Below are 17,709 nucleotides of genomic sequence, written 5' to 3' on the forward strand. Positions count from 1 at the left end.
TTTTTAGAAATTTTATATTTTATGTGTTTCTATGGTTTGTCTATTTATTTACATAATAAATCAAATTTTTAATTTTATATCAAAGGTTCAGTTTTATTTTAATTAAATTATTTGTCACTATTATTTTCCTTAAAATCGCATTACTTATGTTTTATTCAAATATTTCTTGGTTAGTTTATTATTATACGAATATTGTAATTAATTACATCCATTAAATATAATAACAACTTTTTTTGATTTAATTAAAAATATAATTTTAAAAAAATTAGTTGATGAAAATGGAATAATTAATAAAAATTAAGTTAAATGTTGATATTTTTCATTTAATAAGAAAAATGACTCAAATTTTATCTGAATAAATTACGTACTTAAAAACTCTTTTAAAAATCCATTTCTATGACATTTTCAATTGTATGGTGTAACAGCCACTTTGCCTAAATAAAAAAGTACACATTTGTTAACACAGATAAATCTAAATATATAAAATGTTTTAATACATCATTTAAGATAAAGGAATATCTATATCTATAGGTACACTGTACATTGTCATTTTCGATTTGAAATTATAATTTTATTCATAACTACTTAAATTACAATTCAGTATTCACTTTCACATGTATATTTTTATTATATTTATATTTTATAATTTTAACCTAATACCTATATTCTACAATTTATTGCTCTAACATTTTATTAAGTTGATATTAAACGAAAAAAAAAAAATAAATTTGGTAAATCTATTTCAGTGCATAATACGAAATACTTGTGACAGCGTTTGATATTTCAATGATAACTTTTCTATAGATTTTTGGCCAACAATGTTTTGTATAAAAAAAAATAGTTCTTTTATAAGCTTTACGTGCTTCTTAAGCTATAACCAAAAAATTCTTTAAAAATTAAATTAAAATTATTAAATTTCTTTCAAAAATCTTTAAAATTCTTTAGCTAATCAGTTTAGTCACATTTATCCTAAAAATTATACCTAATATGATATACTATATAAGTATTTTGTAATATTTTTTTTTATTTAACATTTATTTAATTATTGTTTGAAATCGTCTTACTGTTAGTTGGTGCATCACTGTTTGTCTTCCTAAAGAAACTATTGAATCGGTTTGCCACGATCTTTCCTCCAACTAGGCGGCATAGAACTGGTTTGGGTGCCATATTTATGGCTTTTCTAAATAATCCCGATGCAGTACTTTCAGTTTCTGCGGAAAAAAGCATACTATTAAATTTCAAACATAGATAGGAACCTCGGTATATTATATTTGTTTCGTGTTTCCTAGTAATGCAATTTCAGATTAATGGACGGCAGTAACATAACATCTACAGAGGGTTATGTTATTGAAACTATACTGCGGCCCACGAGAGAGTATTACTGTCGCCCGACGAAAACACGTTCGATTCCGCGCATTGCCACGTATTTGATATACACTAAATGGCACAAAGTGGGGGAATGTCTACAGTCTGCATGCGCAAAACAGTAATACTCTCTCGTAATATATACTCAGTTTAGCGAGAGAACGCGCCGCGCACAGACCACCAAAACTGGTCCCTCACGGAACACCCTGCCATAGGGCAACCGATTTCGATAGGAGGGTGACGCGGGGGGATGCGCAGAACGAAGGTTTCTCTTGCTGAACTGAGTATTATACTTGTGTGGTAATGTATTCTTGATTATCAATAACCACCGAAAGTATAAGATTTGTACCCAACTGCAATTTATCGATTCGTATGTAGAGGTATGTTAAGGTTATATTATTGCTTACCAGACGAACCAGGAGCTTTGTCATTTGATCAATTCGCTTTTGGATATCTACATTAACACTTCCCATTTGGTCATTTGCTTTTCTTACGCCGGCCTTATATACAGCCATTAGCGCGTTGGATACTGATTTGGGAACGACAGGACTGAAAATACTAGTTTCCTGATCTATTAGAGTTAAAATATTTAAATTAATTTAAAAACAAATTTGTATATGCAACGCATGGTGTAAAGTTATAAGTACTTATATTATATTACTATCCATTTAGTTGTTTTTGTTTTATAAGCTGATGAATATATTTATTTTTATTTCCATTTTTGGTATAGAATGTATAGGTAGTTTAAATGTTGTTTTCATTAGATTTGAAAGAAAGATAAAAAGAATTACGTTGAATTCATGGAAACTATCTTACTATCATTTTTATTCATTTCATCTACGATCTCGTTTTTAAGTTGACTGAAGTCGACGCCAAAGTAACTTTTCATTTTCACATCTGCATACTCTTTCATTGCAAATAACTTTTTAAATAACTCAATATTTTGTAATACATCAAATATAGTTAACTTGTTTTGAGCAGGATCGCCTCCCTTTGCTAAATTTAACAATTATACAATAATTATAATATAATGTATAGCTAAATATTATGTGTTTTTGTAGTGTGGGTATATACTATATTGCAACAATAACATCTTACAAACATCAATATAAGTATACATATAATGATTTACAATAATTATTGATAATTAATAATACGTAATAATATTAAGACTAATGATGTTATGCATTAAAAAATTACTAAATATGTTCTAAAACGTTCTACAATTGTCAATTGTACATGAAAATGTAACTTAACTATGTTAACATATAACAAATTATAAAACATCTACTATTTTTAATTTAATCACTCATTCTAAGAGGTATCTATTTATTTATTTAAATTAATTGACTAATATATATTATATTATGGTTAATTATTGATTTTAATTTTATAGTTTTTCCTACAAAAATATTTATTATTAATTTTAATTATCATTTATTTTGTTTTTCTTTAAATTATTTTACTAAAAAAAAAAACCAAATTATTATTATTAGAAAATAATCTTATTGATAAATTATTATTTAATGCAAAAGTGTGTGTAAGATAAATGCACTCATATTTGAAAAAAAAAATAAGCACTCATCAGTGAAATAATTAGTGAATTAAAATTTTTAACGTGAACTATTTATATATTTGTATAATATTACTTTTCTATGTTTTACCTATTTTATAAAGATATGCTTCTCTTTAGAGTCCTTTGTAATAGTAATAAATACTCTATGAAGTGTTATTAATTGATCATATTTTATTTAATATAATATAAGTTATAGTAGACGAGTGTGCGTAATTAATACTTAGTTATGTAATATGGAAAATAATAAAAATATTGACTTTCAATATTACGAGTAGTACCTACCGTTTTTAATTTTTTTTTAGTTCAGCGACAAGATTATCTATTATATTGACTTCTTGACCACCTAAGAATGTTAAAATTTCTACTCTAACATTTGAATGATTATCGAGTGGAAATATTTTCGCTATCACTTCATTATTATTGAGTATATAAATTATTCTTTCGGTATTTAACCCTGGTACGGAAACGTTGTCTTTTCCTAAAAATAAACACACAAAAGCTAATTGATAAGGTATTATACACATTTTGTTAATATCGTTGTACGTAAATATTTTAAATGCTAACTTTTAAAATATTGTTATTCGTTTGATAAGTTGCATATTTTGTCTAATGGGATGTATTTAAATTAAGCTGTAAGTTGTAACAAAAAACACATAATAATTGAATATCATGTTTGCGATCCTAATGTTTATTATATATATTGTATATATTATATATATATCTAGTTAGAATTTCCGATATCGTTGTAATTGTTGAACCATTTAAAGATTCCTTCTGGTTCTGGTTTTAAACAGATTCATCGAGAAATATTGTCTCGAGAGGTGTTTTGTGACATTTGATTATCTTAAAATCAATCGAATCAAAATCATCCGATCCGTGAGACGAATGTAATTGAAAACTTCACGATGATTTGTACCTACTTCTGACAGAATAAAATAATTACGGCAGACAGTTCAATTTTCCACCATAAGTCTTCATACAAGTTCTTCCATTTTTAAACACGTCTGAAATCGTGTATTGCTGTACTTGATTACGTCTTCTTCGAGGCTAGCCAATATTTGCTAATGAATTTCGGTTCAAGATGTATTTTGGATTAAAAACTTTAGTCACTGATCAATACTTGCTGACGTACTTGAAACAGATTCAATCATATTGACAAAAAGAGAGCACTAACTCGCTATATTTGTATACCGGGTTGCGTTTAATTTTAATATTATATAATTTTAAAGCTAAGTACGGTACAGCGAACAATAATATTATCATTTAGGTTTCAAAAATTATTATATTAGGATACATTTAATATAAGATGTTGCTATTTATGTTAAATTATGTTAATTGTTCGTATTAGTTATGTGGAATTTGACGTTTATCTTCACTTATAATATCGTATAGTTTGAATATGTAAATTATAATAATATGTAATTTTTATTAAAACTCCTTTTTAATGTTTATCTATAACTAGTATTCATCCATTTCATTAATATGTGTAACTATTTAATTTTGTAAGAAGACCTAGGTTGAAACTTTAAAGTGTAAAATATTAGTGCTTTGTGTATTCTATTCAAAAAAAATATTTATAACATTTCTTACCTGTTTCCAGAATCATATTTTCTTTTTTCACAATCTAATAATTAATAAATAATTAATCATTTATTTACTTAATAATAATGTTGAGTTAATTTGGATATAATTTAGATAAACATACTACGTACAGTAGTAATATATACTTACAAGTATAACATAAGTTACTAAACACATGCATTTCAAAGCATCCATTGATAAACCTAACAATAACAACTTAAATAGGTATATTATACTCCAATTAAAAATAAACTCAACCTCGTATATTTTGGTTTTCAGTGGAAATACAATTTAATTAACAATTAATTAAAATTTATCATAGTTTTGAAGTTTTCAATTCAATCACTTATTATTAATCATATTATAAAATATCATGTGTTCAAAATGTTGTAAAATGTCCAGTTTAATTATAATAATATCTGAAAATTATTTTACTAGCATATAGCTTTAACAATCATATTGATTTTTTATTTTTAAATTACTTAATACAAATATGATATGATATTGTACAGTATCATACACATTATGGACCTTTTTAGTAATCATGTATCACACGAACAATTCAACGGTTTAGTATAATTTGTTGGAATGACAATAGTAATAATTAAAGCTATAAAATATTTAAAATGTTAATTATATTGACAAACTTTATACAATGATATTCAGTCTACTGCGGCAAGGGTGATACCTATGCCGCGGCCGTGTGTATATTGTCACATTATTATGGCAACAATAATATTATTATTATTATCATTGCCCGAACCTACTATTGTAAATTGTCTGTATCGATCCAAAAATGTTTTCTCAAAACCAGCCCATAAATATCTGTACATGTGCATTTTCTGGAATTTGCTAGTATTGTTTGGTGTAAAATAGATATTGTAGGCCATACCAGACAAAACAGTTTTCAACTCGATCGGCTCTATAGAATGTTTTAGATTTCAAAACGGCACATTGCCGTCCGATTATTTTGTAACAATTTTTAAAGCGATTCAAATTCGAACCATTTTTTCAGTGTTATAAGTAAGTATATTTTTTCATAAAAACTTCGAGATTTCAGAAATATTGACTATAATAAGTAATATTTAAGTATACCTACGTATAGTTACCTACCAACAAATTGCATTAGGGTGTATATTCCGATTCCAACTTTTTTTGCAATATTTTTTTCCTAGAAATATATTATTTGCAGTTTAAAAAAATACTGAAGTCTATAGTTTTGCCACAATAATATTATTACTGACCTAACTTCAACATTCAACAACTCCGTCTTATAATTTCATATTTGTATTTGCTGATTGAATGTTATTGTTGTACTTGTAGTTTTTACTACTACTGACACTTGGAAGTGTATCAACTATTGGTAGTTTGATGAAATACGAACGTGATATAAGATCTTAAACTTACTAGTGTTCAATTTTAATGTATTTAAAACGTATCTATATTAACTAATGTTCAAAATTAAATATATACATGTATATTATATATGTAGAGACTCATAAATGTATAAAGTGTCACCATTGGGTGGCTGTTTTTTTACATATATATTGTATATAATTTATATTATGCTTATTGCAAAATGCATAAAAATTCTGAAATTGATGTTTTGGAAACATTAAAAATTACATATTTTGCATCACACGATATAATTATAAAACCTAAACATTTAAAAAATACAAAATGAATTCACTAACATTTAGTTGATATACATATTAATATTGGGTAAGAGTATTCGTGACGATGGGATATAAGAGAATGTCAGTGCACTATTTGTTTTCTCTTTTTGACTAACGCACAACTTTACGCTCAGCAGATCCAATTTATTGTGTTGTTGGCTTTACTATTAAGCCGGGTTCACAGCTACGTCGTATGTCGTATCGTGTGTGCCTTTTATCGTATTCTGATTGGCCATTGTGATCACGGTATCATTCACTATACAACCACGATCTACCGGGAAATTTTCAGAGTTTGGCTGAGCTCAACTTTTGGACGAGACACGACTGACGGTGTTGCAGTGATCCCGGCTTTAGAGCGAATTGACCTATTATCAAACTTAAATGTAAGAATATTATCTAGAGAAACTCGTACGCTTTTATTGATATTTTTAATTCTAAAAGTGATTTATAAGTTAAAACTATGTGAAATATTACTTACAGTTTATTATAACAAATGCTCTTAACATGTTTTAAGCTTAGAATATTAATAGAAGTCTTACATTTACCCTAGATGATAATCTTACCTTTAAGTTTGATAAAAGGTTGATTCACTCTAAAGCTAACAACACAAAATTGGATCTGCTGGACGAAAATGTACAATATCGTACGTGGATATAAGAGAGAAAACAAATAGTGCACTGCATCCTTAACTGTCGAGAGGGCGTCACACCCACATGTGTTGTCTCCGTCTTACACACATAAGATATAGACAAAACTCGTTTACGCAGTCTGAGTCACTAAATTTTGATCCTAGAGTAAAATATCTATTATAAAATTGAATTGTGGCAATATTACTACGTTTTTCCCATTATATACCCAAAATAACGTTCATTATATCGCTTAAAAATAGAAAACATTTCAACATTCTTAAAATACTTTTACATTTTTAAAAAAAACTCAATGTCTTCCCCTCCAAAATATTGTCATTTTTAAATTTTGTATTAGGTGTTTTTATTCGAACACCAAAATTGAGCGAGTTCTACTCAGACTGCGTAAACACATTTACGTCGAACGTGTCTAAGACGGAGACAACGCATACGGATCTGACGTCCTCTTAACTATTATGTGTAAAAAGAAATGGGCCCATTATACATTTACATATCCTAATTAGTAATTGTATTAATAATGTTTCAATGTAATAATCGATAGGTATAAGCAAAAAATAAAGCGGAAATACAAATATTATATAATATGATTATTGCAAACTGCATACGAGAAAATCTTTAATAATAATAAAAAATATTTTTATGTTCATGTAAGAGTAAACGTAATATAATATTATTATGTATTGAGGATGCCATAATTACGTACAACACTTATTGTTATTTGACTGATAGCAAGTAGACATTTCGTAATGAAATATTTTTATTTGTTGAGTAATATTATTAATAGTACAAAATTATCGTGTAAAGTATTTACAATTTACCTACTTACCAACTGGTAAAAAATACGATGCTAATTGTGGAATTAGATGACCATATCTATCCTTGATTACGCTTCCCGTAGCAAATAATTTCAAAACTACATCCGGTGAATTATTTATAATTGTATTTTTAAATCCTACTGAAGTAGGAGAATCGTTATTTCCGGTACTTGGAGCTAAGTCAAAAAAATATATAGGTACTATTAAAATTACTATTATGAATAATTATTTGTATTACCTAATTATTAGTACCGGAAGTAAATGTTTTTTGCAACGAGTAAAACTCCAATTGCATCTGCGTCAACTAAGTATTTAAATATTAATTATGTAAACTGTTTTTTTTTAATTATTGGCATACCGGACATTTCTTTCCAATCAACTACATTTTTGTCAGCGTCTGAACTTAAACTTCGTAACTTTTCATTAATTTTGTTCTGCCCGATTTTGAAAAAAGCTGTTACACCGTCTGAAAATGTTCCGCGTACCATTTCTTTGACAGAGTTATTACTCATATCTTGATCTGTGCATAAATATTAAATATATTATAGTTTTATTACAATACGCGCAGTAATAGTTAAACTTTAAACCAAATACTTAATATAAAATATGGTTTTAATTAAAGCCACGTAGATTCTGTAGACGTAACTATTGAATTTACAATGGTTGTTTTAGCACACATTTTATCACGAAGTTATTCATATCGTAGGTATTTATTTATATATGCAATCTATTTAAGAGGATGTCAGCACAATATTTGTTTTCTATCTCGGACCCACGCGCAATATAGATAAACCGCTTTCACCTAAAATCATTTTTCATGACTTTTGAGTCATCTTAGAGTAAAATTACCTATTACAAAAATAATAGAGGATAATATTTTTGAGGGTATGACATATCGGTTTTATATTTTATTATTATTTGACTTTGTGTTCGACATTAAAAATAAAAAAAAAAATTGTTAATTTAAATGACGTATAAATGTTTTGAGACAATATTTAGACAAATCGTTATGTCATATCCTAAAAAATATTATTCTTTAACGTTTTTGTAATGGATAATCTTACTCTAAGATTACTGAATAACATAAAAAAATTATTTCTGAGTAAATGCGTTTTATCTATGTTGCGCGTGGGTCAGAAGGAGAAAACAAACAGTGCACTGTAAACATCCTCTTAATATTTTTATAAATTCTAATTACCTATTTATTCTGTTTACGATTTAACTAAAATGTAATTTAAATAATAATAACTTCCTATGAAAACTTAAATAGTAAACCAAATTTAGATTATAACCATTTTAACCAATTTCAGTTTTTATTAAAGCGAAAGTACCTATATTTTAAATTTATAACATTAATAACTAATAATATGCATTAATTTTGCACAAGCGTATATTTTAAGTACGTATATAATATTATTAAAATAATATGTTCAATATAAGTATATAATGTATTAAATGTTTATACCTATGATGATTAACATTTGATTGAATTAAATAGCATACTTAATAATATTATTAAATGATGTATGTTTTTACTTTTTTGACGAGTAGTATTTTTTATGTCTTGCATTTCAGTCAAGACTTCATTTTTTATATCTTTAACGTCTGTGCTTAAATAAGAATCCATGTAAGCGTTCATGTACTTCAGACTTTTAATTGTAAGTTGGTCCGTCTGGAATAACTTTTTGAAAGTTACAGAATTTTCTAGAATGTCAACAAGTTGTTGACCATTTATCCCAATCTTACCGTCTTTTACTAGAATGAGAAATATTTAAGTATCATAATTATTTATTATTATCTTCATTCGATTAGTCCAGTGATTACACCAATCATTCAAGAAATAAAACATTATGCATTTTATACATAATTGTACCTACCTATATTTCAAATAAAAAATGATTGATGTTTCAATTGATTTACATAAATACGTTATATTATAAAATTTAAAATTTATAAGTATTGATACTTTAAAGTAATTTACAGTTATGTACATAATAATATGCTCTTACTATCGGTCGCATGGGTCTCTATATCGTCTATTAGTTTATCTATGTCAGCACTAGCTTCTTGGCCTGCCAAAAGTTTTAACGAATCAACTGCCAATTTATTGCTGTCATCTTTCGAAAAAATTGTTCTTAACAGTTCAGGATATTCGAGTACCGATGCCAAATTTTTGTGGTTGCGTTCAAGTTTTTGATTGCTGCTTTGCTCTTAAGTTGTGTGTTACAAAAATGATTATGTTAGGTTAATAATTATATTTTAACTTAAAAAAAAAATAATACATGATATTTATGTTATAACGTTTCCCAGATCATGGAAATCAGTGATCGTTACATGAATATTTTAAACGTCGTGTTAATTTTCGAAAATTAATCAAAATTTATACACCGCATCCGAGTTACAAACACAAGTCATATTTTGTAAAATACTCAAAATCCGTATTTTTGTTTGAAAAAAAAAACTGTCCATACCAGCTGTGGTCAAAAACCTAACCTATAGGTTATATATAGTCCTAAATTTGTTAAAATGGGGGTGAAAAATTCGGGACCCAATTAGCGTGTAGTACCGAAAAATATCCAGGACTCAACTCGTGTAGTATCTAAAATAATCTGGGACTAAAATAGCATAGGAATTTTAATGTCCGGACTCTTCTCGGCTGCAACCCACCAAATCCGCTCATCTACATATTATTGTATTTTTCTCACATTAATCATTATTGCATTCAATCGGATTTTGATAAAATTTTAGTTTGTATTATTTAAGTCTTATCGATTTATCAACAATTGTATAAACGGTATTGTTGAAAGTTGACGAGTTGACGAGGAAACGTAATTTTAAACTTATTAAATTATTATTGTTGATATTTCACTCAGACATTTAGAAAAAGAGTTCAAAATTCACATATATAAGTTTTCTATTCGATATTGATTGATGTACCTAAGTAAATATAATATTTGTTTTCTACCAGTATTTTGTAAATTATATATATACTTTTAAATATTGGAATATTATGTATTTGATTCAAAATCAATAAAATTAATATTTTTTGTTCGAACTGTTATGTAAATATGTTTAATACAAGTTACGTTGTAAGTTATATATTTAGCTAAATATTGTTATTTAAGACTTCCAAGGTCATGTTAATTAATGTAAATAATCTCTATTGTTTGTAATCCAAATTTCAAATTTCGGAAATAATAAACATTTATGTTCTTATAAACAATATAATATGTATAAAGATATATTTTGTTGAGAATTGTTTCAGGCTAAATTTGAGAGACTAGAGTTGTAAATTAAAATAAATCGATTTAAATGGATAAGCAGCTAAAAAAAAAGTTAATGAACACGAGCAAACAATATTTATTCAAATTTAATATTTTAAAATTGTATGTTTTAAACTTACATATTTCTGTATTGAAGTTGATTTATTTTAATCTTCTATTATTTTAGAGTTTGTTCTTTTACTATTCTAAAAACTAAAGGTAAGTTCAATTACAACTTTTTGAAGTAGATATATGCATGTAAAAAAAAAGTTTAAAAGTATTCACGACGTGAAAGAAAACAAATTAAATAAGTATAGTATACTAATATCTAACTGTAGTATGGAGACTATTGTAGAGTCTAAAATAATTTGATAAGAGTATTTCAATTTAATTTATGGAATTATAATAATTTGAAATGTCTCTAATTTATTAAATACAATATAAAATATATTAGTAGTTATTGATTTAATACAATTTTTATCTTTATTTGTGCAATTCTTACCATCCACTGGAGGTGCGTTTGCCTTTTGCAATGCCTAAATAATAGGAACCATTTAAATTTTTTTTTTTCATTGTTATTTGTATTATTTATTTTTATAATATTTTAATACCCTCAATACTTACTAGCATGATATACGGTAAAAAATTAATAAGTCTGAATGGATTCATTGACAAACCTATAATTATAAATAATATAATTGAATTCCCATGTTATATATATAATGGTATAAATGGTATAATACTAAAATATAGACATAAGGCGTATCGTCCAACAATATTGACATGGTTTTATAAATCGTACATAATACCTACAGTGGCGTAGACAAGGAGAGGAGGGCGTGGAGGGTCAGATTCCCCTTATTGGCTTTTTATTACCTTAGTAAAAAGTTTTGAGAGGGTGGGGGATTTTCTAATTTTCCCCTCTCATTTATCTATGTCGTTTATTTAATCCCCCCCTTTCAGAAATCAGGCCTACGCCACTGACATAGTATGATATTATACAAAACCATTTAGAAGTTATCGATATAATATAAGTAATTTAAATGTTCTAACACTATCATTATAAATACGCGTTATTATTGTGCAGTGTTTATGAATTATATTCCCTTGCCACCCTTTAGCATAATATATGCCAATTTCGGAATTAAGAATCCATATTGATTTTTAAGTTAATTTCCTTTTGAAATTATTTTGAAGACTGTGTTCAATGTTTTTGGTGGTGTTTCGTTGTTACATGAACTTTTTTGATCAGTTGTAGTGGATCTATCGCTTTCATCTTTTTCAAACATAGATATATTTCATTGTAATATTATTTGAATTTTAAATACATGTTTTATGTTGATTACTTTTGCCTGTAAAAGTAATTGATAGCTAACATTTAAATGTAAATCTAAAATATTACAGTTCATAGAATTCTATCGCTAGCAGTTACTAACTACTTACTGGTTTTTAAATCATTTTCCAGCAACGGATTTTGAACGTCGTTTTCTGCCTCTTGGCCTGTTTGGTCAGAAATATATTATATTGGTTATAGTTTTAAAAGTTAAAAAGTTAGAAAATTACAATTCAACTGTGATTTTTGTTATTATTCTTAAACCGATAATTTACACTTAAAAATATCGATAAATTGTAATATCAATACAATTTAGAATTGTACTGTATAAATAAGTATACATTTCTTACCGATTACAGCAGCCGTGGTTGCTATTTGCGGCACCTAAATTTGACAATAATTATTTATTATTTGTGTCAATTTTATTTTTATCTAATAGGTATACTTACAAGTAACACATAAGTACAACAGTGTAAAAATACTCATTGTGGTATCTAAACAAGAAGCTATTTCCATTAATCAATCAAATATAATGTAATCAATCAGTCAACAATTATTGCTGACTGATTTATTACATGCTTGTTCGATCAATAACCACGTACAATTGTTTTTATTTTATTTTAAAGTAAAATCAGTAATATGCAATAAATTTTGTTGTGAAAAATAACATAATATATTGTTCAGTTCAATGAAATAACTAATATCCTACGTTATCGGATTAAATGGAAATACACATGAATGCGTTTAATATTTTAATAACATGTACAGGACAACAAATATTTAATATCTAACTAAGATTCATTAATATTCATTGTATTCAAGAACACTGTTAGGCTAAGTATTATACACAATTATGATAAAATGGTAAAAAAAATTATACTTCTATACCTACCTATATATAATATTGTGTTAGATTGTGAGTTATTTTTACAGCTTTCAAAGTTTCAAAGGTAAACATATTTATGCACCTATATCATCCAAATCAATAAAATTAATATTAAAAAATGTACCTACACTTGATAAAATGGCTTATATTATTCTAACATTAAATTATTTTTGTAGTATCATTTGACATAATATTATATATTATGTAAATTATTAACAACGGATTGTCAAACGTTCAGAAATATATTATTGTAAAAAAAAAAATGGTCCAATTATATAAATATAGCCTTTGTTTACAAAATTACAATACCCTAGGAAATAATTTTAGATTATAAGATATTATAAAGTGAAATATAGAAAAAAATCAATAGTAAAAGTAATATTTATACAATTTTTTTTTAATTTTACTTATCAACACAACCACCATGTCATTTTTCAAACGTAAAATCATTAAAACATCTTACCCGTCGAAGAATTCCGGTTAAAGTTATTTTGTTTAATTTTATTTTAGAATCTTAAATATTTTAATGTAGAAGTAAATTACACGGAAACAGGAAATAATAATTTATATTTTACGACCATACTGTAAATTATATTATGTATTTACTTCTACCTATTTGTTATGAATTTGTTTGTAAACTCGAGAAAATAATTGTTTATTCCAAAAAGGCGTATTTTTTCAATACCTAGCTAAAAATAAATTATGAATTATTTTACATTGATGAATATACATAATATATGTATTTTAAAATGTTTAGTAACAATTATTTAAATTTATTTTTAGATAAGTACCAATAGTTTAACACTCTGTAGTGTTGAAAGGGTATTACAATTTGTCTATTAACGTGAGATATGTCAAAACAAATGTTTTTAGTAATTTACTGTACAGCACATTCTAATACTACGTATAGGTACTGTGTGAAGCTTTGAATTTTAATAACACATAAAAATGTTTGTTATTGTTTGAAATCGTATTATCATACATCTGTACCTAGATATTTTTATTTATATTTCAATGCAAGTACCTATGTTTAGTTCATTTTAAGGAACGATTTTAATATTTTATCAAAGTTATCCATTGCCATAATGATACATGTAAATCAATATAATTATAAGTACTTAATAAATAAACTCTCGGTGAACTCATTGCCGAAAAATTCAGATCACCAGTCCCTTTAACCACCCCACCTGTCTTTGTGGTATGAAAAACTTTCCTGTGTATATGTACATTGTACAGAATTAATTTATCTGATTGGCGTTGAAGATTTCTATTGTTGATCGACTGCTAACCGTCTGAAAGTTCAAATCTCGAACACTGAACTCATACATATCTCTTTAATTAAATACTAATAGAGTAAAAATAACGTGTTGAATTCTGTATACTTTTCAATTAAAAGTGGATAAATCAACTCGTGTAGTTAATCGTAACCTTCATCTATCATTTCCAACAACCATAATTTAAAGCGAAGTTGATCTACATCTGATGTCGAACGAGTTACGAAAGTCATCTACTGACTCAATAAAAACCTACTTCGTCGGCCTGAAGCCACACGAATCTTTGTAACATACTAAAATCAAAATAGAGGAACCTTATAAACCTAAAATCATCAGTCAGTCTTCCAACTGTCAAAGTTCGGCCATACTAAATCGTATTTTGGCTAATTACTACTCGATCACTACTCGTCCACGACTGCCCAAATTCATTCCGAGACGTGCACTCTGCAGTTCTAGCGACTGGCCTGTTAACTACAGCTGGTGATGCTCAATATATAAAGATGTTAATAACCATAAGAAACCCAATGTAAATAATTATAATTTACCTGTTAACTCTAGTTCTGGTAATGTACAACACCGTCACCCTGTAAATGTCACTCACTCCAATCATCTTACAGTTCATATCTAAAACTTATGTTCGGGAAACTTTCGGTCAATCTTCCCTACATACTAGTAACTTCTCGAAAACTACAAAATGTCATACAACAGAGCCAAACATAGCACAATGTATCAAGTTCTACAGAGTTGTCGATGCTTTATTTACTTCACTCGTTAATAAATTGTATTGAACCGGTATCTTTCTAAACATCTGACATCTCTCAGGCTTTTAACAGATTATACCTTCCGTTCAACCGTCGAACATATCTAATTCTACCTACCTACGCTTTTCCTCTAAATCAAATTGTTACGTATAGACCGTTACTTTCTTATATGTTAGGATCATTAACCTCAGATATAGCTTTAATTAATACTGGAGTGCCTCAAAGGCGTATTATTTTAACTATACCGTTAAACATTTATGCTTCCGATCCGAACACATCACAAAATACATTTATTCCGACTATGACTATGAAAAAATCTATTATCAATACGTAATGATTCAATTTATATATCTCTGATAGTTATTTACAATCTTATTTAAATCAATTAAAATGAATCAAATAAAATCATATTAAATTGGCCCATACGACCTTCAATTTATTTAATTTATTATCATATGTTGTATTCTGCCCAAATATGTCATTAAATAATTCCTTCACTTGACTCGGTTAAGTATTTAAGTCTTTACCTTGATAAGAGTTTAACACGGAATAAACACATTAGGTAAGTCAAAAAGATTAAACCTTAACGGTCGCTCTCGTGCATTAATAATATTTCTGACAAAAATAAATTTACAAGCCTTAAAACTAAACTGCTTATCTATAAGCCACTCTTAAAACCGGTATGAGCACACGGGATACAACTATAGGGGTTAGCTAAAAAATAAACGTAAATAAAATTCAAGTATTTCAAAACATAATACTTCGTAAAATAACAAACGCTCCACACTTTGTTTCTAACTTACCCCTGTACAATGATCTTAATATTAAATCAATTGAGTATAAGCCTGCACTTTTTTATAAACGGGTTTTTCTCTATGGACTACATACACCACAATAATTCACTCATAAATTACCAACATTTAATTACCTTTCTTACCCTGTAAATCTTCGTCGCAAATGCTAAAGGAAAATATGCGATATTTTGTATTAATTTTGTTTAATCTTTGTACTTAAAGCTTTAAGTGTCACTAATGGATGACTTCTTATTTATGGAACCCATTTTTATATATTTTGTGTTCTCTCATCACGTATAATTATTAAGTAGTTATTATGCAAAAAGATTTTTATATAAATGTATATTATATTATATTGTGTTTATTATTTTAAAATAAAATAAAATTTATAAGACCTCGATAATTATAAACTTCTTTTTTAAATACATTCTATTTTTCTAACACTTGTTGATATTATTTATTGTTAAAAATTATAAAAACGTTGAACTAGTGTACCTAAATAGTTATTTATAGGACCCCAAACGTAATAAATATTTTTAAATTATTCTTTATCATACATTTGTTCGAAATTTAAATGCGTCGTTTATACTTTATGAATGAATAACTTATATATGCCGTTATATAAAATATGTTCACTGATCTTTTTGTCGCTAAAGATGGTAAATTGTTCATGTGCCACTATAATACTCAACACTATTCACTTAACAAAGTCCCAATTTAAAAATACTTATTAAATAACTACCATTATATTGAAAGATTCTAAAATGAAATATAGGTAATATTAATTTTGAAATAGTTGGCGTTTAATTGTGCATTAGCATAACGAATGGAAATATCTTTAAAACATTCGATGGATGGTACCCAACAGTTATTTTTGAATCCTTTTAGAAAATGTAAATATCAAATAAAATATAGTGTTGTATATAAATTTAAATAAGTATAACTATAGGTAATATAAGTTATTTTCAAGACTAAAGAAATTAATAATATTTTAAATCACGCAATATTTACAAGCGAAAGAAAATACCCGTAATGTGAATGTTACAGGAAGGTCTCAGTGACTTTGAATAAATTGAATGAAATTGATAGAAATACCCTTCAATAAATAGTATCTACCTAAGTAGGTATTTGCTACTTGCAAATCAAGAAATGTAATTTATTGTAAGACGTATAGGCAGGTACTTGCAACTAAAACAGTTATACTTAACTATAGTCAGCAATGGAATATATTAATTACATCCTACACCCAACCAACTGAAAGTACAATAATATGTCAATCATAATATTAGAAATTCAATTATTTATATATTATACCTATTACCTACATATATAATATATAGATTTACCTATTTATTTTCGTTAAATTTACGTTCAATGTACAATTTTTATATGCTATATTCTGGAACGTATACAATTTAACATTATTTTTAATTTATGTACATTGTATGTGATTACATAGTGTCTGTTTGTTATCGAAGGTTCTATGTGATCTGCAAAATTGAAAAGTTAATTTAAAAGAGTTTTTTTTTTTGTTTACTATACTTAAAAATTTGTTTTGTGCTGAATTATATTAATATTCTATAATATATTTAATCTATTTTTCTTTAAATCATCTCCCTGTTCTTCATAGACATTAACTATTCTAAAGTAGACAACATAGTCTTGTAACATGACCTATTTGATGTCAATATCTAATATTAAATTAACAACCATAATTTTATTATTGTTGATAAAGATG

At 26.6% G+C, this 17,709-nt stretch overlaps 1 protein-coding gene across 1 annotated transcript in view; it reads right to left on the reverse strand.

The window, feature by feature from the left end:
- Nucleotides 1-203: 203 nt before the first annotated feature.
- The window catches only part of LOC132940140 (uncharacterized), a 64,541-nt gene continuing 47,035 nt past the window's right edge, over nucleotides 204-17,709 (reverse strand). Inside the window, 17 exon segments of the mRNA XM_061007578.1 lie at nucleotides 204-434; nucleotides 1,065-1,211; nucleotides 1,773-1,787; nucleotides 1,790-1,936; nucleotides 2,182-2,372; nucleotides 3,236-3,419; nucleotides 4,532-4,565; nucleotides 4,673-4,725; nucleotides 7,672-7,836; nucleotides 8,019-8,180; nucleotides 9,197-9,415; nucleotides 9,670-9,870; nucleotides 11,426-11,459; nucleotides 11,548-11,600; nucleotides 12,035-12,199; nucleotides 12,367-12,423; nucleotides 12,607-12,640. Of these exon segments, the coding sequence (XP_060863561.1) occupies nucleotides 406-434; nucleotides 1,065-1,211; nucleotides 1,773-1,787; nucleotides 1,790-1,936; nucleotides 2,182-2,372; nucleotides 3,236-3,419; nucleotides 4,532-4,565; nucleotides 4,673-4,725; nucleotides 7,672-7,836; nucleotides 8,019-8,180; nucleotides 9,197-9,415; nucleotides 9,670-9,870; nucleotides 11,426-11,459; nucleotides 11,548-11,600; nucleotides 12,035-12,199; nucleotides 12,367-12,423; nucleotides 12,607-12,640 (1,890 nt within the window). The 3' untranslated portion in view covers nucleotides 204-405.

This window comes from Metopolophium dirhodum, chromosome 3 (assembly GCF_019925205.1).
Source record: "Metopolophium dirhodum isolate CAU chromosome 3, ASM1992520v1, whole genome shotgun sequence".
Taxonomy (NCBI): domain Eukaryota; kingdom Metazoa; phylum Arthropoda; class Insecta; order Hemiptera; family Aphididae; genus Metopolophium; species Metopolophium dirhodum.